The sequence below is a fragment of the Astyanax mexicanus genome, chromosome 13 (assembly GCF_023375975.1).
Source record: "Astyanax mexicanus isolate ESR-SI-001 chromosome 13, AstMex3_surface, whole genome shotgun sequence".
Classification (NCBI taxonomy): domain Eukaryota; kingdom Metazoa; phylum Chordata; class Actinopteri; order Characiformes; family Acestrorhamphidae; genus Astyanax; species Astyanax mexicanus.
This window is the reverse complement of record NC_064420.1, coordinates 6,821,441-6,843,415: the sequence shown is the minus strand read 5'-3', so window position 1 is coordinate 6,843,415 and position 21,975 is coordinate 6,821,441. Positions and strand designations below refer to the sequence as shown.

The 21,975-nt window shown below is 38.2% G+C and overlaps 1 protein-coding gene across 2 annotated transcripts in view; it reads right to left on the bottom strand.

Moving 5' to 3' along the window:
• Positions 1-21,975, bottom strand: part of dnai3 (dynein axonemal intermediate chain 3) — a 51,307-nt gene that overhangs the window by 7,957 nt on the left and 21,375 nt on the right. For both annotated transcript variants that reach the window (XM_022677286.2, XM_022677287.2), the window contains 12 exons: positions 21,596-21,786; positions 20,047-20,171; positions 18,759-18,848; positions 17,474-17,566; positions 13,927-14,043; positions 11,346-11,419; positions 9,784-9,937; positions 9,432-9,516; positions 5,698-5,819; positions 5,471-5,534; positions 2,384-2,514; positions 61-265 (listed from right to left, as the gene is read on the bottom strand). In XM_022677286.2, the coding sequence (XP_022533007.2) occupies positions 61-265; positions 2,384-2,514; positions 5,471-5,534; positions 5,698-5,819; positions 9,432-9,516; positions 9,784-9,937; positions 11,346-11,419; positions 13,927-14,043; positions 17,474-17,566; positions 18,759-18,848; positions 20,047-20,171; positions 21,596-21,786 (1,451 nt within the window). The remainder of the gene's footprint in view (positions 1-60; positions 266-2,383; positions 2,515-5,470; positions 5,535-5,697; positions 5,820-9,431; positions 9,517-9,783; positions 9,938-11,345; positions 11,420-13,926; positions 14,044-17,473; positions 17,567-18,758; positions 18,849-20,046; positions 20,172-21,595; positions 21,787-21,975) is intronic.

Here is a 21,975-nt window from a genome sequence, read left to right as displayed (position 1 = left end):
AAAATTGTGTTTGTGTCCTACAGCATTAGTGTCATTAGTGTCATTGTATTTGGGACTAACCTGAGATGACCCAGGGTTTGATGCAGGTGATGGGAGCAGTGGTGATGGTGTGGGTCTGTGAGGGCTCATGGGTTTTTTCCAGCAGGTCCCAGATCTCCAGATTCCCGTCCTCCTTCCCGATGAAGAACACAGCAGGCCGGGTCAGAGACCAGAAGCCCAATGTACAGTTCTTCTGAGAGTAGGGTGACTGCAGGATAGGACCATTCTGGAAAAGGAAAGAAGAAGCAGCAGAATTCAGTCTTTAAGCTCGTTAAAATGAGTGTTCTAATCTTTTAATCCATTTTACGTTCTTGTAAATTGATAAAACACTATATTGTAAGTATTTGCTTGTTTGCTTTCGTGCATTCACAGTTTGTAAACCCAATTTCTGGAACTCTCTCGTCTTTGGTCCAAACTTAACACATGGCTGCCCAATCCGCACACACAGACACAACATGCTGAATATCTTACACTTCTGAACAAAGCGAACACTGTTATTTTAACATCCATACTCTGCAAACACCAATCTAATCAACAGCTTTTACTACACACTGATAAATAAACTGAATAAACAGAAAACACAACTAGCTTGTGTTATTTTTAGTGTTCAGGGTGTACTCATACGTACATACAGCTCTGGAAAAAAATAAGAGACCACTTAAAAATGATGAGTTGATTTTACCTAATTAAAAACCTCTGGAATATAATCAACAGTTTGAAAATTTGCGCCAGGAGTGCAGGCATAATGTTATCTAAAAGCAGTGTGTAAAACTTGTGAAGGAGAACAAGCCAAGATGCATGAAAACTGTGATTAAAAAACAGGGTTATTCCACCAAATATTGATTTCTGAACTCTTAAAACTTTATGAATATGAACTTGTTTATTTTTTTTTGCATTTGTAATTTGGGAGAAATGTTGTCTGTAGTTTATGGAATAAAACAACATTTTTTTATTTTCCTCAAACATAAACCTATAAATAGCAAAATCAGAGAAACTGATTCAGAAAATGAAAGGGTCTTTTATTTTTTTCCAGAGCTGTATATTTCAAATATACAGGTTATTCATGCATAATTAGTACATAACCACTGTAAAGAAACAGTAAACACAATTACAAGGATAATGATATTTTTTTGGGCATGAACAGCACTTCAACAAACATTATGTATACTGTATGTACTGTACCAAATAGATAACAGTTCAGTAAAACCACTTTGTACGTGAGTAAAGCCTAGTGAAATTTACCTACATGACAATAAACCTGGACAGATGTGGGCCCTCCCCCTGGTAACGGGAATGGGTATGGGTGTGCAGTGTGCTGGGGAAGATGAGGGAAAAAAAGAGTGCCATCTACTTATCCAGAGAGAGCAAGGCCAATTGTGCTTTCTCAGGGCATCAGCAGCTGTTGGCCAAATGCATGAGCGGGATTCGAACTAGCGATCTCCCAATCATAGTGGCAGCGCTTTAGAAGGTTATCCTGTTTAGAGTTAAATGTGTGTTTAGAATTGTTAGCTGAGTGTAAGGCAGAGAAGGAGCTTATAGATTAGTGTGCCAGGTTTAATCAGTAATTTCCAAAATTGTGCTACAAGTACAAGCCTTTTGCAGCTATAACAGCTTCAACTCTTCTGCTCAGGCCAAACACAAGGTTTAGAAGTGTGTTTATGGGAATTTTTGATCATATAGCCCTAATTTTAGTGAGGGTGAAAAGAGGATAATGAAGTATGCAGAGAAACAGAAGGACTACATTCTGTAATCAAAGTGTCTAATATGATCAGTGGAGCTGATAAGATGGACAGTGAGTATAAAACCATGGAAGTGATCATAATAATCTTATAATATTATTATACTATCACATATGTACAGTGGTTGGACATGTAACTGAAACACCTGGCATTTTAGTGTGGTAAGTTGGACCAGTCTGTTGGCCAGTCTTCATTAATTGCACGTTGCACCAGTCAGAGTGTGAAGAGTGTGAAGGTTCAATTAGCAGCGTAAGAGCACAGTTTTGCTCAAAATATTGCAATGCACACAACATTATGGGTGACATACCAGAGTTTAAACAAGAGCCACTGTATCCAGGGTAATGTCAGCATACCGCCAAGAAGGACGAACCACATCCAACAGGATTAACTGTGGACGCTGTAAGAGGAAGCTGTCCAAAAAACATAAAACCACGGCTGCTTAAACCACGGCAGAATTCAATGTGCACCTCAACTCTCCTGTTTCCACCAGAACTGTCCGTCAAGACAATAAATAATTGTTGTCTAAAACCAGGTGTTTCAGTTTCATTGTCCAACCCCTCTATGTGTGGAAGTATGTGTGATGAGAAGTAAGGATGGGCTTTTACCGTTACACCCTCCTTCCAGATGGCAAAATTCCACAATCCCACAGACAGAATGATGTCCTTAAAGAAAGGAGAGCGGAGAACCGTGTTCACCAGACCATCATGTACTCTGAAACAGTGAGTGGGTTTTGGACCTGAAAGAGAGAGAGAGAAGGAAAAGAGAAAAAGAGATATTGGCCTAGTTAACGGTAGACACGCATAATTAGAATAATGTGTGTTTATTTGTAAATGTACTTACTAATAATGTACCAAATTAGCCTTTTATATGCTATTTAATCTATTTAAATCCAAATGACGCTGTAATAAGTGGTGGAGCCATGTGGAGCTGATGCCCTGCCAACCCCACATTTTACCATAACATTAAACTAGAGGTGGATAATATGATCTGATATCACAATATTTTTCCTATTATATTGTGATATTATATTATGATGTCAGAGGGTGGATAAGGGTCTTTATCAGAGAGATGCTATATTATGAGAGATTCATTGCTTGTCTGGTGGATTTTTACATGTACTTCATATACCTGCCCTTTTATTTTCCATTAACTTTTGGAAAAGTAACAGGGTATTAATTTACCAAATGATCCAGGAAATAATAATGTGTTAACACTAGTGAGAGATACACAGAGTTAATATATGATAATATATAATCATATAATATACATACAGGGGTTGGACAATAAAACTAAAACACCTGTCATATTAGTGTGGGAGGTTTCATGGCTAAATTGGAGCAGCCTGGTGGCCAATCTTTAATCATTAATTGCATATTATTGCACCAGTAAGAGCAGTAAGAGTGTGAAGGTTCAATTAGCAGGGTAAGAGCACAGTTTTGCTCAAAATATTGCAATGCACAAAACATTATGGGTGACATACCAGAATTTAAAAGAGGACAAATTGTTGGTGCACGTCTTGCTGGAGCATCTGTGACCAAGACAGCAAGTCTTTGTGATGTATCAAGATCCACGGTATCCAGGGTAATGTCAGCATTTACCACCAAGAAGGACCAACCACATCCAACAGGATTAACTGTGGACGCTGTAAGAGGAAGCTGTCTGAAAGGGATGTTCGGGTGCTAACCCGGATTGTATCCAAAAAATATAAAACCACGGCTGCCCAAATCACGGCAGAATTCAATGTGCACCTCAACTCTCCTGTTTCCACCTGAACTGTCTGTCGGGACAATACATTTTTGTGGTCTAAAACCAGGGGTTTCAGTTTCATTGTCCAACCCCTGTATGTTATATGGGAGAGTGTTAAATTTAACTCTGTAAGGCTTTTCTGTCAGTGCTATTGCAGACCAATACTGCAACTGTTTATGTCATTATATCTCAGAAACAGCAACATCTTTCTAAAGGTCCATTCATAACTTTGGTACATTGCTATTGGTCTATTCAATCTATCTGCAATATTATTGGTTTATTCATTTTTGCAGCTTTGTAATTGGTCCATTTATTATTTTGAAGCATTGCTTTGCTAGTGGTCCATATGTGGTAGTTTTTTAACCACTGAACTGTTATCCGGGAAAGTGTCAAATTTAACTCTATTTATCAAAATACGATAAACATTTCGTCATATTTCCCAGCTCTACATTAAACCTCCCCTCATTAACTCAATCTTATCACTCTAATACACATCATAGCCTCATTAACCCTTTATTAATGGTCCACCCAGATAATGATCTACTAATGAATCCAGAGCTCCAGCATTCTGCAGCAGCTGAGTGATGGAACAGGAGTGTATGGGGGCGTAGATGAGTGTGTGTGGGCACCGCGTGAGCGACTCGTTGCCGTAATTACTCCAAATTGCTCAGCTCTGTGCTCGGGGGCAGAGCTTCCAGTCGAATCAGCCGCCGTTTCTCCTGCCAGAAGCCGTCAGACTGAGCTCGCCATGTTCTGCTTTTATTACTGCTGCTGTTAAAGTAAAGCTCAGTGACGGGAACGAGAGACCACAATCACTGCTGCATTAATACTGTCTGATTACTCTGTGGATCAGACAATGTGAGCACTGTTTAATTCACCACAGATGGAGTTACTCACCAGACACTCGCAGCTCAACAACACACTGCTTCCAGTAGGGGTGGAACAAATTATTGATATCAAAATATATTGTTTATATTGCGATACATTATTAATATGTGGAGTCTATATTTGTATTGAAGCATACTGTATGTGTTCTACACTCTCAAATACCCCCCCCCCTAAAGTCTAAATAGGGTAATTAGACTTACCCTATTTTTTTGGAATATAAGGTGCTCTTAAAATCCTTTAATTATCCCAAAAACCAGTATGGTGCCTTATAATCCGGTGCGTCCTATTTATGAATTCTACCAGTCAGGTCTTAAGAAGCAGTAAAGTAAAGCCACTCCATTGAAGTACAGCAGTAAAGCATGAGCATTAGCTGCTAGCCACAGTGCTAGCTCTTTCGCCATTCAGAAGCAAGTATATATAACTGTTAAAACAAGCCATGTGGGACAAACTGCTAGCTGACAGCTCCGTGGTTTTACTTAAGCTAAAATTAAGTAGCTAAAATTCTACTTAAGTAAAAGTAAAAGTACTCAATTTAAAATGTAATTTGAGTAAAAGTTACATAGTTACTTTTATTTATTTGATGTAAAAAAGTACAACAAATTATAAATTAAATAATTATTAGGTTAAATAATTTGGACCTTTCAGGCAGTATCTGTTCAGACCACCGCATAAAACATTTTTAAGAACAAGTGGCATAGGTTTCTATCATCCATTTTTTTCTTTACTGTTAAAAATTAAAAAGTTATGGTCATATAGGTGACTATAAACCATATTAGACTGGTGGAGGAGAACATGCCAAGATGCATGAAAACTGTGATTAAAAAACAGTGTTATTCCACCAAATATTGATTTCTGAACTCCTAAAACTTTATGAAAATGAACTTGTTTTCTTTGAATTATTTGTCGTCTGAAAGCTCTGGATCTTTTATACTTTTAGCCATTCTTATTTTCTGCAAATAAACGCTCTAAATGACAATATTTTTTAAGGAATGTGAAAGAAATTGTGTCTGTAGTTGTGTGTGTGTGTGTGTGTATGTTTGTGTGTGTGGTTCTCTTACTGAAGAGTCGTCCTGATTCGTTGTCCTTCTCTAGTTTCCAGTCTGTGTAGACAATCTCTCCATCCTAAAAGGACAATTGGATGGTTTTTCTTATGTTAATAAACTGATAAACTAAACACGCATACACACACACACACACACACACACACACAGTATATTTCTTCTACAATCCCACACATTCTTCTAGGTGCATTTATTAGATGATGATTGTATACATGGACACTCACCTCAGTGCCCACATAGAACTTGGAGCTGATGTCCTCCAGCTGCTGGGAGTTTTTGGGTGAGGGCACGCTGAGCTGGGAATACTGGAGAACCTCTGGCCTTTCTTCTCCAGCCAGAAACTTCTCTAAGAGAGAAAGAGAGAGAGAGATACAGAGAGAAATTAACATGTGTTTGGCTGAAGCTTTCTGTACCTCACACCAATCCTCAAAACCAGAAACAACCTGGACATCACTGTAAACACAACCAGTAAATAACTACTACATCTCTGCGGGGCCTGAGGATTGTACAGGGGTTACACAATGAAACTGAAACACCTGTCATTTTAGTGTGGGAGGTTTCATGGTTAAATTGGAGCAGCCTGGTGGCCAATCTTCATTAATTGCACATTGCACCAGTAAGAGCGTGTAAGAGTGTGAAGGTTCAGTTAGCAGGGTAAGAGCACAGTTTTGCTCAAAATGTTGCAATGCACACAACATTATGGGTGACATACCAGAGTTCAAAAGAGGACAAATTGTTGGTGCACGTCTTGCTGGAACATCTGTGACCAAGACAGCAAGTCTTTGTGATGTATCAAGAGTCACGGTATCCAGGGTAATGTCAGCATACCACCAAGAAGGACCAACCACATCCAACAGGATTAACTGTGGACACTGTAAGAGGAAGCTGTCTGAAAGGGATGTTCGGGTGCTAACCCGGATTGTATCCGAAAAACTTAAAACTTAAAAAATCATAGTGGCAGCACCTTAGTCTACTGGAACACTCAGAGCCCCCACTGTAAATTAATAACATTAACATTTTCCATAAACCAGCTAATATGGCGGACAAAAACAAGAAAAATGGTTTGATCATGAATGCAGATCTGTCCAAAAGGAATTAAGAAAAGAGTCAAACCTAAAAGACAGACAACCATAGACCCCCCAATTGACATTAAAATACTTCAAAACCCTAAAACAATATAAACAATCAAACCAACAAAACTCTCGAAAAATAGAATAAATTCTATTAAACAAAATAAATTCTGGGAATTATGGAATAGTTTGGGCAAAACAAAAAAAGAGAACTTACTTACTGAAAATAGTTAATTCTGAAAACATTTTCATCTTTAAAAAAAAAAAAAATAATAATATATATATATATATATATATATATATATACTTTTTTTTATCTCAATTATGATCTAATCCATTACATTAACCAATACATTACCAGTTTGGACACACCTCTTCTCATGATCAGGTTTCGGTCAAGAGATTGTGGAGGACAAACACTTTATTTCACTGTTTGCATATGTGTTACGGGACATATGTGTCCCTTAATTGTTTTCATGGCTTCAATATTAAACTACAATGTAGGAAATACATTAAACATTGAATGAGATGGTGTGTCCAAACTTTTGTACATTAATAATGTAAAATAAATTAGATAAAATGATCCACAAAAGACTATCAAAATCCATTAGATTATTAGATTAGCTGCACTCCAGAGCTGCTTAAATTATTCAACCTAATCCTGAATTTACTTATTACCCCAACGAGACGAACTCGACCCCAACACTTTCAGAGGTGTGTGTGTGTGTGTGTGTGAGCAGTAATCTGGGGAATGTTTTTATACGAGGGTGGACGGGAGAACCGGCGTGGTCCTGAGCCGCACCTGATCTTACTGAGAGTGTTTCCACACAGCGGGGGGAGGGGCAGTTTAGGTGAATTAAAGAGGGTGTGAATGGGGTCTTACAAAGCCCCCTGTGTGTGTGAGGACAGGGTGTGGTGTGTGTGTGTGTGTTGGTTTTCAGAGATTTGGGTGGGCACTGCTTACCTTGAGTGTTAGCACTGTGTAAGCACTCGCTGCTTACCTAGAACCATGTTTTTCTAAAAAGAGGTGCGGTACTCACTACACTGTTCAGAGATCAGTATGTAAAGGTCAGTGGGTGTACAGTAGAACTATTGTATGTATGAACATGTGTGTAAATGCATGTGTAAAGGGATATTTTGCTTTAACTTTTCCATGAATTGAGTCTGTTAGCTAGATCACCTTTAAAAAATTGGGAAAATCCTTTAATTTCCCCAAAAATCGCCTTATAATCCGGTGCACCTTATGTATGAATTTTACCAGTCAGGTTGTAAGGAGCAGTAAAGATGCTCTGCTAAAGTGCAGCAATATAAAGGATTTTCAGGCTGGAGCAGTATTAGCATTAGCCACTAATCGTTCTAAGCGCTAACTCTTTTGCCGTTTAGAAGTGAGTATTATTGGCCTGTAGTCTGCTGCTAACCCCAGCTAGCACTGCTGGAGCAGCATTAGCATTACATGCTAACCACGCTAAGTGCTAGATCTTTTGTCGTTCAGAGGTGAGTATTATCGGCCTGTAGTCTGCTGCTAACCCCAGCTAGCACTGCTGGAGCAGTATTAGCATTACCCACTAACTATGCTAAGCGCTAGCTCTTTTGTCTTTAAGAGGTGAGTATTATCGGCCTGTAGCCTGCACATTTATCGCGTTAAAACAATTTACGTACACTCAGCGGCGAGACCTGCTGAGTGTACGTAAATTGTTTTACGTACACTCAGCAGGTCTCTCCGCTGAGTTAGGAAGGAAACATGGTGACACCCCTGTTCCCTACTAGTGTCGCATAATGCAGCTTTTTCTCACAGGGGTGTTAATGAACACATTATCTGGTTTGCTGTACTCAGAGGCCAGGGTGCAGTCATAAGTTTGTGAACACTTTGGATTCTTCTGAAGCCAAAAGCTGTCACTGAAACAGATCCATGTTCTCGTTTTATGGCACTATTGAGAAAATTTTTCTAATCATACATATTAAAATCATTTAAATCATACAATGGAACTGGAATGTGGTTTTAATAGCACTATAGACTTTAACACTGCATTTGCAATTTAGAGTAAAATATCAGAGCATAATGTGGACAAGAGCATATTGTGAATCTTTTGTCATAAGCAACAGACAAATATTGTTTGTGTTTCTGATGGGACAGTCATATGATAGCTTGCTTGCTAGATTAGCCATCATGCTAACCACCCAATAAATCTAACCACAATTGAAACCAGTTAGGTTTCCATAATAATTTATTCGTTAGTACGTAATATTAGTTTGGCTACTACGTTAGATCTTATCTGTCTGACAGATTTTTTTCTGTCAGCCTTGATGATATTGTATTCTCCTCAGCATTCTGAGGAAACATGTATAATAGGTACTCCGTTCATATGTATGTACATAATACTCAAATTTATGTGCCTCTACAAGAAAGCGATATAAATCTACAAAAATATAGCTAGACTGTCTTCAAAGGGCATCACAGTTTGGATGACATTCATTTTTCACTTTCAGGCTTTGTTCAACTTCAGTGAAAGCCCATCTCAAGGCTACAGTAAAAATAACACATAAGTGAGAACACATCTGTAACATATTGGCTCTACCTTGGCCTCCTGTAAGTTTTAGGATTGATGTTTAAGATCTTGCTCTTTGTTTACCAGTCATTGAATAGTTTTAGCACCAGCCTATATTACTGAACTTTTCCAGCCTTACGCCCTAACAAGGTCGCTCAGATCTGCCGATCGGCTCATTCTGTTGGTCCCTAAGCCTAGGCTTGAGCAAAGGAGAGATGACTGCCTCTTGTCTTGACTCTTGTCTTGAATACTGTAATTCAATTGCCTGACAAATACTGACATTGTTTTTGTCAGTGTAGATGTGCTCAGATATGTTCACAGTGTACTGTACATGCACTGTACCTGAAGGACTGTTGAATAGGCTCTCTCTCAGACTGAGCTTCATAGGGCTGTATTCACCTCGGCCGTCTACTTTAGGAAGAGTCACCTACAGAGAAAGAGAGAGAGAGAGACAGAGAGATGCTCAACATAGCCGATTTAAATTAATTCTTGATTAAAATTGAATTGTGGGAGTTGGTATGAGGTCTGATAGTGGGTGCAGGTGAATTACAAGAGATGGATACACCAAATAGGGCTCATATTACCACCCACAGAGGACAGTAGGGCAAATTACGGTGACTGGTGGCATCTGGCTAGAAATGTCTGTGTCTGTTTGTGTGTGTGTGTGTGTGTGTGTGTGTATGTGTGTTTGTACCCTGATGAGAGGTTTCCACGTCAGGTCGAGATGTTTGAAGGTGTTGGGGACTCCATGTGGGTTATCCAGGATTTTCTCCTCAGTTTTCTGCTTCCTGTCAATCTGAGACTGAGACACAACCCGAGGAGCACGCAGGTCCCAGAACATCACACAGCTTAAACACACACACACACACACACACACACACACACACACACACACACAAATAAGCATATAGGTCATCAAGGGCATGAGATAAAGATTCTAAATATGTAGTATACATCAGATCACAGAATAATTGAATAAACTCTATAATCTATAAAGTAACATTTTATATCAAATGGTATTCATATTCTATAAATAAATCTATATAGAGTCCAATCTTAAGACTTTAGAGTCCATGGGAAACCAAATGTTACTGTTCTTCCTCCACTAGTCAACCTGTGTAAATGTTTAAAGTATTACTTATAAATATTTTCCCAAACTAGCTCCGCCCTCTCTTCTAGTCTGAGCAACCGGAACAGCTGAGCTGGTCAGATATCGCATAACAACCATTTTAGTGAATGTGTATAAATTATTATTTAAATGATTAAGTATTAAATAAAACTAGTAAGCTATCCCAATATTCACCAAGTTACTCTTCTTCGAAACAAGGCTGTGAACATTGCCATGGAAATGTTTATTAGCTAGTGATAGACAGCTGTCAGTCATGCACATTCATTAGAATATTATGACCAAGCCAGAACAATTCTCAGAGAGAACTTTATACATGTTATTCTTGTTTTATTCATCAAAATGCTGCATTTTCCCTTATTCGAAACTAGAAATCGTGTTTTAAAAGACACAAGCAGGTGCTTTGCTAGGACACTGCAATAAAAACAAAATCAGAACTGGATCAGGCTAAAACAAGCCAATAAATGACCCATTAAAATATGCATTACATTAAGGTGGGGGCAACGATGGGCCCACCAGCACAATGTGCTGATTTCCTTGCCTTAACAGACCAAGGCTTTGTCCTGATTGTGTTACTACACACTAGTAATAAGATATATACTCGGTCTAATCCAAATATTGCTGGTTTCAGTCCTTCAGAACTGAAGATGGCCCACTCTTATTTAAGTAACATAAAACTCAACTGTCTAACTACAGAGCTATTAATGCATTTGACTTTTAGAAACATAATATATAACATAACATGTAGTAGAACCTTTTTTTTATTGTAACTCTAATTAAAAAAGAAAAAAACAAGATGGTGCTCCATTAGTATACAGTGGTAAAAACAAAGGATCGGAACTGGATATGGATGGGACAGGGATATATGTGACAGACAGTCAGAACCATTAACAAGTTAGTGGTCATATGTAAATATGTGATTTGTTATGATATAACAACCAAGGTGAACTCTAAAGAGGCTGTTGTGCAGTTTGGTTTGCCTATACTGGGGAGTAAATGATAGCCATATGCAAGAAAGGAAAAATAACTAAATAATGCAAGTAAATATGAAATAAAAAATGTGGGTTTCCATTATATAGGCCTTTTAATTACATGTAAATATTACAATACGTGTGTGGATATTACAGTACCAGTCAGGAGCACAGGTCACAATCTGAACTGACGTCTGATTCTTGTTCTCTAGTGGTATTCCTGTCCTAGACACCTACAGAAAAAGAGAGGGATAGAAAGAGAGAGATTGTTTAAGCAATATAACACAAGAGGGAGTGTGTTTAATAAATAATAAATAAAATAAATCAAAGAACTTTAAGAAATTAAGAATGAATATGCTTTAATATGGACTGTGCCTTCCGCCAAAAAGTAGTTCCACAACAACTGTAACAGAACTAAAACTTATCTACAAAACAGTGTATGGTTTATACAGACTAACACCACGAACGTTAGCTCGAAATCAGGATTGGGAATAAGTGAAGATGGTAACGTTAGGACCGTGAAATAATGCTGCGCATTTTTGAGCATTTCTGCTTGTTTTGCTGGGTCGTGTTTTGTTTTTAGCTAGCCGGCTGGACTGTGATTAGGTTAGCGTAGCTTGCTTTAGCTCAGCATTAACTTAGCTCAGCCTAGCCTGGCTGGTTAGCGTTCTGGCTGTCAGACAGCATTAGCCGAGCAATTTTCTTTCCCGTTTGTCCACAAAAGACAGCCAGCGCTGCGGGCGAGCATGCCATGGTTGAGCGCTAGCCTGTGCTAAGCTAACGCTGCCGCTGATGTACAGTTCTGAATAGAGAGCTTGGCTTGTTTGGCTAGAATCCCCTCAAAATTATTAGCTTAGCGTAGCTTAGCTACCGAGCTAACCCTTCCTCCAGTAGAAAACTGATCCATTTCAACTTCCAGCTTTTAATCCCAAATCTCCTCATGTTTTAGGGGATGTGAGTTTTGCTAGGTGTTCTCCTTGCTAGAATCTCTTATAGACAGTACCAGCTAACAAATGATATCCTTAAATCCTTAAATTTTAACTTCCACCAAAATTAAAGAACTTGTAAATCAGCCTCTAGTGGCTCTGCTGGTGAAAAATGAGCTTGGTAGATAAGCTAATATAATACCCATGTGACAAGCCATTTTAATAGAAAACTAATATGTTGTTTACTGTGTTTCTTGTGTAACTTCTTTACTGTTGGAATGGATGCTAATATATTAGCTAGCTAACTAAGTTAGATAGTCTATGTTGTTTTTTGTCAGGAAGCTCAGATTATAAACTGAATTATTATAAAAACACATGAAAACATTAAAAGCTGTGTATGTGTGGATGAACCGAGAGACCAAGGAGAACATATCGATTTATAGATGATGCTTAATTTAGCCATCTTTTACAACTGACCATTGGCAAAGTCAGACATTTGGTCCCAAATATGGCAGCACAACTAAATAATCACATTATTGAAACCCTAGAATTTAGTGTACTAAATTAGAGTTAGCCAGTATATGTTTTGTGGATCACTCTGAAGTCAGTAATCTTTACTCAAGCCCCCGGGAGCACTCTGTCCCCTCTGTCATTCTCTGGTTAACCCAATAAATGTCAATCAATAACCAAAAATCTATTACAGACCCAGAAGAAGATCATAACAATGGCTAGTTATCCTCTAGAGTGCTTTCTGTAGAGGTCAAGAATGAACCACACCACACGGCAGTATCTGTCGCGCTTGCTCTTTGACCTCTCGCGCTGTTTGTGAAAGAGGCTGTGCTTTTAACTGAATTGCTTTCACTGAAGGTAAAGTGAGGCTGTCAGTTTTCAGCTTTGATTAAATCTGCTGCGCTGGACCTCCTTCTCTAAAAGCAATCATTAGCTTTCACACACACTCAGAGTCTTTTAGCTTAAGTGGCTCCAGCGACGGCGTGTGGAAATTAGCTGTGAAGCCTAAAAGCACCAGAGTGTGTGTTCGCTTCACTGCAGAGTATAAAAGAGCTGTTGACTTTAGATCAGATAAAGACTCGGGTGAAGGGAAGGTGATTGGGGTTAAAAAATAATACATATCCTAATATGTATTATATTTCGCACAGGCTAATGCGAAAACACAGAATTGTTAACAATATGGTTTTTTTTTATTTATTTTTTTGCACGACAACTGCATGCGCTTAATTTGGATTTATTATAAAATCTTGTGTCTTAGGAAGAAAAAGTTTGATTATCACAGTTAATCACAGACTATTGTTGTGATTAATCTTAGTAAATTTTGTAATCGATTGACACCACTAGTTTTAACACATTAACCATTTTACCAATTTTGGTCAGATGCTCCTAACCACACATAATGAACTGTTTAAATGTAATTATGGACTTGAAATGGGTTGGTCAGGCTATACATAGTGTCCTATTTATTTGAATTAGCATTAGATCATTACATCTCCACTATGAACAGCCCCCTCCAAAAGTTTTGGAACAGTGAGGCCAATTCCTTTATTTCTGCCCTAGACTGAAAACATTTGTGCTTGACGTTAAAAGATAAATATAAGACATAATATCAATATTTCAGCTTTTATTCCCAGGAGCAGATTTTATTGAGATATTACTAAAGTGATGGCCTTTTACCAGCACAGCAGATTCACTAATTTGGTAGTTTGTATTATGGTAGTGTGTGTGTTTGTGTTTGGTGCTGTTGTGGCTGTCAAAAACACAGTTTTGACTGGAACACTGCTGCTTATAAGTTCCAAAGATACCTCGAATGTGTCTGGCAGCCACTGGATATCAGTGACCGGAGCTTTGTGCCCATTTTCAATCCCCGACACAGCACAGTACCGCACCACCGGCGTGTCTGTCACCTCATCTTCAAACAACTGCCAACAAAACACACAGACAGAAACATGGAGTTATAACACTGATATTCATTTTTAAGAAGTTGTAACAGTATAAAAAACTGCAGTGTTTCTTACATTTCCTTAGAGTAACTAAGCCCTATCTGGACGGGATTAGTATCTCAGGGGGATGTTTGTGAAAAATATTTCACACATTTTTTCAGTGATAAAACTCTTGTATCCGGACTGCAATTTCTAAAAACAGGAGGATCAGTGAGTTTTTTGGCTTTCTCAGTCACATGACATCTTGTTCAGTAGCTCCTCCATTTCCACTCGCTGTTGTGTTTATTTGGATCTCTGTGAAAACGCACGTAAAGTATAATTACGGTGCGTAACAGTGGACAAAAAGATTTTTTATTAAACGTGAAAAGACAAAGCTCAGAGATGTGAACCCGACAGGACTAAAATTACCTTTCAGAGTTCAGTGAAAACAGTAGATAACTAAGCCTGTAATTTTCTCAAAGAATGTCTGAGAAAAACATGTACATGGTCGTTCCCGACGAGAATAAATCACAGAGGACCCCCATAAAAGAGAAAATGATCCCAGGACCCCCTGAGAAACTAATCCCATCCGGATAGGGCTTAAAAGACATTTTTTACATTAATAACTGAAAGAAGTTGCTGTGTTATAATAAAATATAAAGATCTCAGAGCAGCATATCCTTCCTTCCAGATCTGCAACATTTTGTTATTCAGATTAAAGTGCTAAAAGTTTAAGTTGTAGTTATACGCATGTACATAGCAAAAACAGGAGAGTTGAAATGAACCGGCTGAGAGTTGATTTTCACTCTCAAAGTGTAATTTTAACTCATTCAGATTTAAATGGTGTTCAGTGTTGGAGTTATTTAACAGAGTTGAATATTTCAGTGTTAAATCCCACTAAACCCAATAAATACTGGCCAACTCCACAGAGATTTAATTAAACTCCGCCCAGTTAAACAGGTTATTTGCATAATGGGTGTGTCCCCCAGATTCTAACTTACCATCAGTGTGAAATCTTGCCCACCAGGGCTACCTTCCATTGGGTATTGTGTTATATTTTGTTTAATGGTTGTTTGTCTAGCCAATATATTGTAGGCTATAAGAGCAAGTTACCATCCTTTGTACAGTAAATTGTGATAAAGTGTTGGTAATGCACTAAGAAATACAATGGAAAATTACACGCTAACCTGTCCTGAATAATAATTAAATAATAAAAATCATATCAATCGACTAATCTTCTTCTCATATATACACCTTGTCAGAGTTCCTTTTTAACTCACATTTGTATTTCTTTAAATGTTTAACTATTGAAAGAGAGCTATATAACCCTGTGGGAGTTAATTTAACACTTGCCTTTTTGATGTGTACTTATATATTATTATGTACATATATTTTAAATATTAGTATGGTAACTAGTTAATATAATACTGATGACCGATGTGGAGTTTAATGTCAAAGACTGTTAAGTAAATTTACACACACACACACACACACACACATACAATAGCACCATTTGGGTGTCTGTTAGAGTGAGTCGGGTTGCGTCACAGCTGTGTTTGACTGTGGTGTGTGTGTGCGTGTGTGTGTTGCAGGGGGGCTCATTATGCAGGTTATTGAGTAAACAGGGGGTGTAGTGAGGGCAGATGTCAGGTGTGTGTTGAAAAAAGAAAAACAAACACTCTAATTCAATTAGAAGGTGGGGTAATTAAATAAACCCGCCCCCTCCCCAACATCCACAAAGACCCTCCAGCTTCACAACCAGCACAGCTGCTGTGTGTAATCATAAACAATGCACAGCAAACACACACAACACCACCATACTACGGTGGCTGAGAAGGACAAAACATATTAACCATTTTAGGAAGCAAAATACAAAATAAAAAATAATTAACAAGGAAAAAATGTGAGAGGAGAAAGGAAAGAAACTGAAGAAGGGTTTAAACTTAAACTTTAAGCACTCATTGGGGCTCCGAGTGTTCCAGCTTTCCATATGATCCGGAAATCGCTGGTTCGAACCCAAGTCATGCAGCTTGCCATCAGCAGCCGAAGTCCGAGAGAGCAGAATTGACTTTGCTCTCTCTTGGAGGGTAGATGGCGCTCTTTCCCCACTGTATTCCCAAGGTGATGTTGGTTAGCACAAGGCATCTGTGAGCTGATGTATCAGAACTGTAATCTGAATTTGCCTCTGCTCGGGCTGCCTACTCTATAAAATTTCCATCAGCAGCAGTTTGAAAGAGGTGGTGGCTGACTTCACATTTATCAGAGGAAGCATGTGCTAGTCTTCACCCTCCTGTCTACGTTCAAGACTTCCCTCAACTAGGCTCAGGACCGCCCACAGACAGAGCTAAAGCAGGGCTGCAGGCTAGTTAATGTTAGCTTGTGTAATTGTGTAATTAACTTTAGGTTTAAATTGGATCTCCGGTTGATTCTGCGTTTTACTGAGACCCTAAATAAACACTAGGGAAGAATGATTTGACAAGGTAGCTCAACTCGACAGAACAGTGGTGAAAGCGAGTGCCGTTCGCATCAGATTTTATGATATAGAGCAGACTCTGGGGCTTTGAAGTGATGAAACATTTTATAATAAATGAAAAAACGATGGAATGAGATATTTAATAAAGTGCCACGATCATGCTCGTAGATTGTTTCAAAAAGATCCAAAAGTATGACAATAAGATTACTCATGTTGGTTGTTAAAGAAATCTGTTGTGTGAGAATAATTATTGCTTTTTGCTTTTTTTGGGGGGGTATCGGTACCTAATTCAAGGTACTGTACTGGTCGAAAATGTAAAAAAGATACCAAACCCTGTTTAACACCACCACAAAACACAAAGATCATCAACAACCACTTACTGTTTATTAGGTCTACATTTGTTTTGGTACTGGTAAATGTTTTTTTTTTTTTTCTTGTACACTCTAAAAATCAAAAGTATGATATAAGTACTTTTTGTACTCAAAGGTACACTCTTCATAATTTTACCCTCGATGGTACAATATTGGTCTACAGGGTCAGATTTGTTCCCTCTGAAGTACAAAGTCTTTTCTAGCAGCAATAAGTACAGAATTGTACCATTTAACCAACCAAAAGGTACATTCAGTATTCTGTATCACTGTACTGATAAACAATATATATTTTTTAATTGCACAGTTTTTATTTGAAAGCCAGACAATTTTGGATAATCAAGTTCTTGACACATATTTAGTTGATGATAATGTTTATAATCTTTATAATCTTTACTGGTACAAAAATATGGGTACAAAAAAGGACTTTCACTGAAAGGTACTTTTTTGTACCTCAATATAAGGTACAGCCCCAGCGACAAGCTTTGTACTCTTTTATGTAAAAATCTGTACTTATTTTTCTTAGTGTGTGGATTTGATTAAATTACTGAAAAATTGTTTTCTGTCATGCAGTGTTTGTGTTTCCCACCAGTGTGTTTCCATGTAAGTTGTTCTTTCCTCCGACTCCAGCACGAGCGCCCTGCAGTCTCTCCATGTGGGCGGAGATGTCCCACAGTACCACCTGTACAATACAGTAACACTGATTATTATGGGTAATTTACTGCCCTTTAATTGCAGAGTTTTTTTATTCAGTTATTAAAAAAAATAATTCACTTTACTCAATTATCACAAATATAGTCTGGCCTCCAATTCTCACCATTATCTTCAATGTTTTCGCTGGGTGTCCAAATTATTTTGCACGACTGTTACAGTCATATGAAAAAGTTTGGGCACCCCTATTAATCTTAATCATTTTTAGTTCTAAATATTTGGGTGTTTGCAACAGCCATTTCAGTTTGATATATCTAATAACTGATGGACACAGTAATATTTCAGGATTGAAATGAGGTTTATTGTACTAACAGAAAATGTGCAATATGCATTAAACCAAAATTTGGCCGGTGCAAAAGTATGGGCACCCTTATCATTGTATTGATTTGAATACTACTAACTACTTTTTACTGACTTACTGAAGCACAAAATTGGTTTGGTAACCTCATTGAGCTTTGAACTTCATAGCCAGGTGTATCCAATCATGAGAAAAGGTATTTAAGGTGGCCAATTGCAAGTTGTTCTCCTATTTGAATCTCCTCTGAAGAGTGGCATCATGTGCTCATCAAAACAACTCTCACATGATCTAAAAACAAAGATTGTTCAACATAGTTGTTCAGGGGAAGGATACAAAAAGTTGTCTCAGAGATTTAACCTGTCAGTTTCCACTGTGAGGAACATAGTAAGGAAATGGAAGAGCACAGGGACAGTTCTTGTTAAGCCCAGAAGTGGCAGGCCAAGAAAAATATCAGAAAGGCAGAGATGAAGAATGGTGAGAAAATTTGCACCGGTACAAATGATAAGGGTGCCCATACTTTTGCACCGGTCAAATTTTGGTTTAATGCATATTGCACATTTTCTGTTAGTACAATAAACCTCATTTCAATCCTGAAATATTACTGTGTCCATCAGTTATTAGATATATCAAATTGAAATGGCTGTTGCAAACACCCAAATATTTAGAACTAAAAATGATTAAGATTAATAGGGGTGCCCAAACTTTTTCATATGACTGTATTTAATTTTATCATATTATGCAATAGACCTGAAGTATCCACACAAGCTGAGATACAGTCAGTGTGAGGAAAAGACGGAGGCTAAGCAGCTAAGCTGGGTGGATTAGTGGGAAAGTAGAAGGTGTATAGAGGGAAAACACAGCGCACCTGGCCGTTCATACAGCCTCCAGCAATAATATTTGGGTCGGAGGGACAGAACTCGAAGCAGAAGACGTCGTCCGGACATTCCAACATCAACTGCAGAAAGAGACAAGCAGAAAAAAAGAGAGAGAGAGAGAGCAAGAGAGAGAGAGAGAGAGAGAGAGAGAAACTGTGGTCAGAGGAGTTTGATTTCAAAGCAGCTTTCTCTTTCATCTGCCGGACTCTCAGCGATTGGGTTTCAGCTTTTCCAGACCAAATATCATCTCTAAACCTCCATCCCACCGCCACGGCAAAACGATCCCGCTGAAACAATGAAACCTTATTCGGCCAGCGAGGATAAGCCGCAGTGCTTTAAGCCCAGCACTGAGCTTCCATCCTGGACTGCAATTCATTAACCATGAAAGATCAATACAGCTGCACCCGCATCCTCCCTGCTGTCAGATTCACACACACTCCCTCTCACCCCAAACACAGTTCATCAGGTTTCATTACTCATCACAAGCTAATGTAGCAAACAGCCACAGAAGTGTGTACATCAGAAATTAGCCTGGTGCTAAATGAAGGCCTGAACCTTCATAATCCAAACTGTTTGTTCAGTTATCTTTAATAGACGTAAGGGGTTTCTAAAACCCAGTTAAAACCCAGTTTAAACACAGTTTGATGCAAATTTGATTGTTTAAGCCAAAATTCTTATATATGTACAGCTCTTGAAAAGTCCACTGGAGTTTCTGAATCAGTTTCTCTGATTTTGCTATTTATAGGTATGTTTGAATAAAATGAACATTGCTGTTTTATTCTATAAACTACGGACAACATTTCTCCCAAATCCCTAATAAAAATATTATCATTTATAGCATTTATTTGCAGAAAATTCGAAATGGCTAAAACAACAAAAAAGTAATGCAAAGAAAACCCTTTCATATTCATAAATGTTTTAAGAGTAGAAAGAGTTTAGAATTCAATATTTGGTGGAATACTCCTGGTGTTTTTTAATCACAGTTTTCATGCACTTGGCATGTTCTCCTCCACCAGTCTTACACACTGATTTTGGATAAATTTATGCCTTTACTTCTGGTGCAAAAATTCAAGCAGTTCAGCTTGGTTTCATGGTTTGTGATCATCCATCTTCCACTTGATTATATTCAAAGGTTTTCAATTTGGTAAAATCAAAGAAACTCATCATTTTAAATTGGTCTTTTGTTTTTTTCCAAAGCTGTATATATATTGTTATCTAAACATATAATTAGATAGGTCAATAGATGTAGTTCAATAGGTGTGTGTGTGTATGTGTTACCTGTGGGTTGATGGGGTCAGAGAAGCTCCAGAACAGAATAAGAGCAGGGTTCAGCAGTAGTTTAGTAGAACTGTCTATCCTCTCCTCATACGACAGCCTTTCTCTCACTGCCACTGCTATCACACCTGCAGAACACACACACAAACAGTTATAGATCTGGGTTTTATCTGTGCAGAGAGTTCTCAATGGGTGAAAAACAAGCAACTGTTCTAACTGGAGTTAGCTTCTGCGCTAACTCCTTGGCAAGCTATAGAACAAGCTATGGATGAACCATACAGACTTCAGGATGTACCTTTTTTAGGTCTAAAGCAAAGATCGGTTCTACTCACTTTAGGTAATTTTATTTTTACTCAAGTTCTTGTGTCAGTTTTGACACAAGTAGTTTACTTCACTACATTGGAAAACTCCCCGTTGATGAGTAAAAAATAAAATGCTGGGAAAAAAACTAACTGTCCGAATAAAAAAACAAAAAAAAAGTTTTGTTCTCCATGGCAGCGCAGCTGAACTTTTCCCAGCAGTGTTTATTACGGTTAGCAAGAGAGACGCTGTGTGAATCAGCTGTGTAGCCTGTTGTCTGTGCGCGCGGCTCGGGGGAACCGGTGTTCTGTCAAGTTATGCTACCCATCGATATGTGCTTCTTTACGGCACTGCGCATGCGCCGATCAACATTCTTTTTGTATGCTTTCATGTTTTTCATGATAATGAACTGTACAACTATAAAAATACGGTTGATTGTCACCTATATGACCATAACTTTTTAACTTTTTAACAGTGAAAAAAAAATTGGATCATAGAAACCTATGCCACTTGTTCTTGAAAATGTTTTATGGGGTGGTCTGAACAAATACTGCCTGAAAGTTACAAATTATTATTTGGAATAATAGTTCAATAAAAATATTTAATTTATGATTTTTTTTTACATAAAAAATTAAAGTAACTATGTAACTTTTACTCAAAGTACATTTTAAATTGAGTACTTTTTTACTTTTAGAGATTTTTAGATGGGTACTTTTACTTTTACTTGAGTAGAATTTTACCAAAGTAAAGGTACTTTACTTAATTACAATTTTTTAGTACTTTTTCCACCTCAAGCTCAAATCTGATTTTGTCGGTTCACATTCACAAATGTAGATGATCTGTATCTGTGTGTAAAGTGAACTAATCTGTCCCTGAAAACGCTATCTCGCATGAGCACACTGATACGTGTATAAACATATCTTTCCTCACCAACAACAAAAAAACTCATATTTAAGAGACGACTCGTAGCTTTATAAAGGGAAATGGATGAGTTAGCAGCTCATATGTGGAGCATCTTTTGCTGGAGTGGAGAGTAAACAGCTGGACTGAAGTTCATGCTCAGGTCGAGGAGGTAAAAAAAAAAGGCCAGGCGGTTTGCTTTTGGTGTTTTTTTTTGCAGCTATAGCTGCACAGCTGCACCAAGAGATAGAGTGTGGGTACGAGAGAGAAGCACGTAGCGCTAATGCTAATGCGTAAAAGCAAAAAGATGCATGAATTACGCAGTTTAGCTGTGTGTGTGTGTTTCTCTTACCACTGACAGCGGGATGCCAGTTGATGTAGCTGATGGTTTTGTTCTTGCTGTGGTTCAGGTCAGTGAATGATTGGTACTTCTTCAGCTGAGTGTTAGCTTTCCCCCCCAGCACAGGAACCTCCTCCGCCAGGTCCCGCCAGTCATCCACAAACATGTTCATGATAATGTTCTGCTGAATGGCCACCTCTACCCTGCGTGTACAGACACACACACACACACACACGCGCATAGACACACACAGACACACAGGTTACTTTACTTATTAATTGCTCCTGTTTGGTGTGTGCCATTTATAAATGATTTATGTCTCCTGATCCCCCCCTCCAGACCCCTGATGTTTCTGTTGTGTAACACACAAATAATTCACTGCTATATTTAAC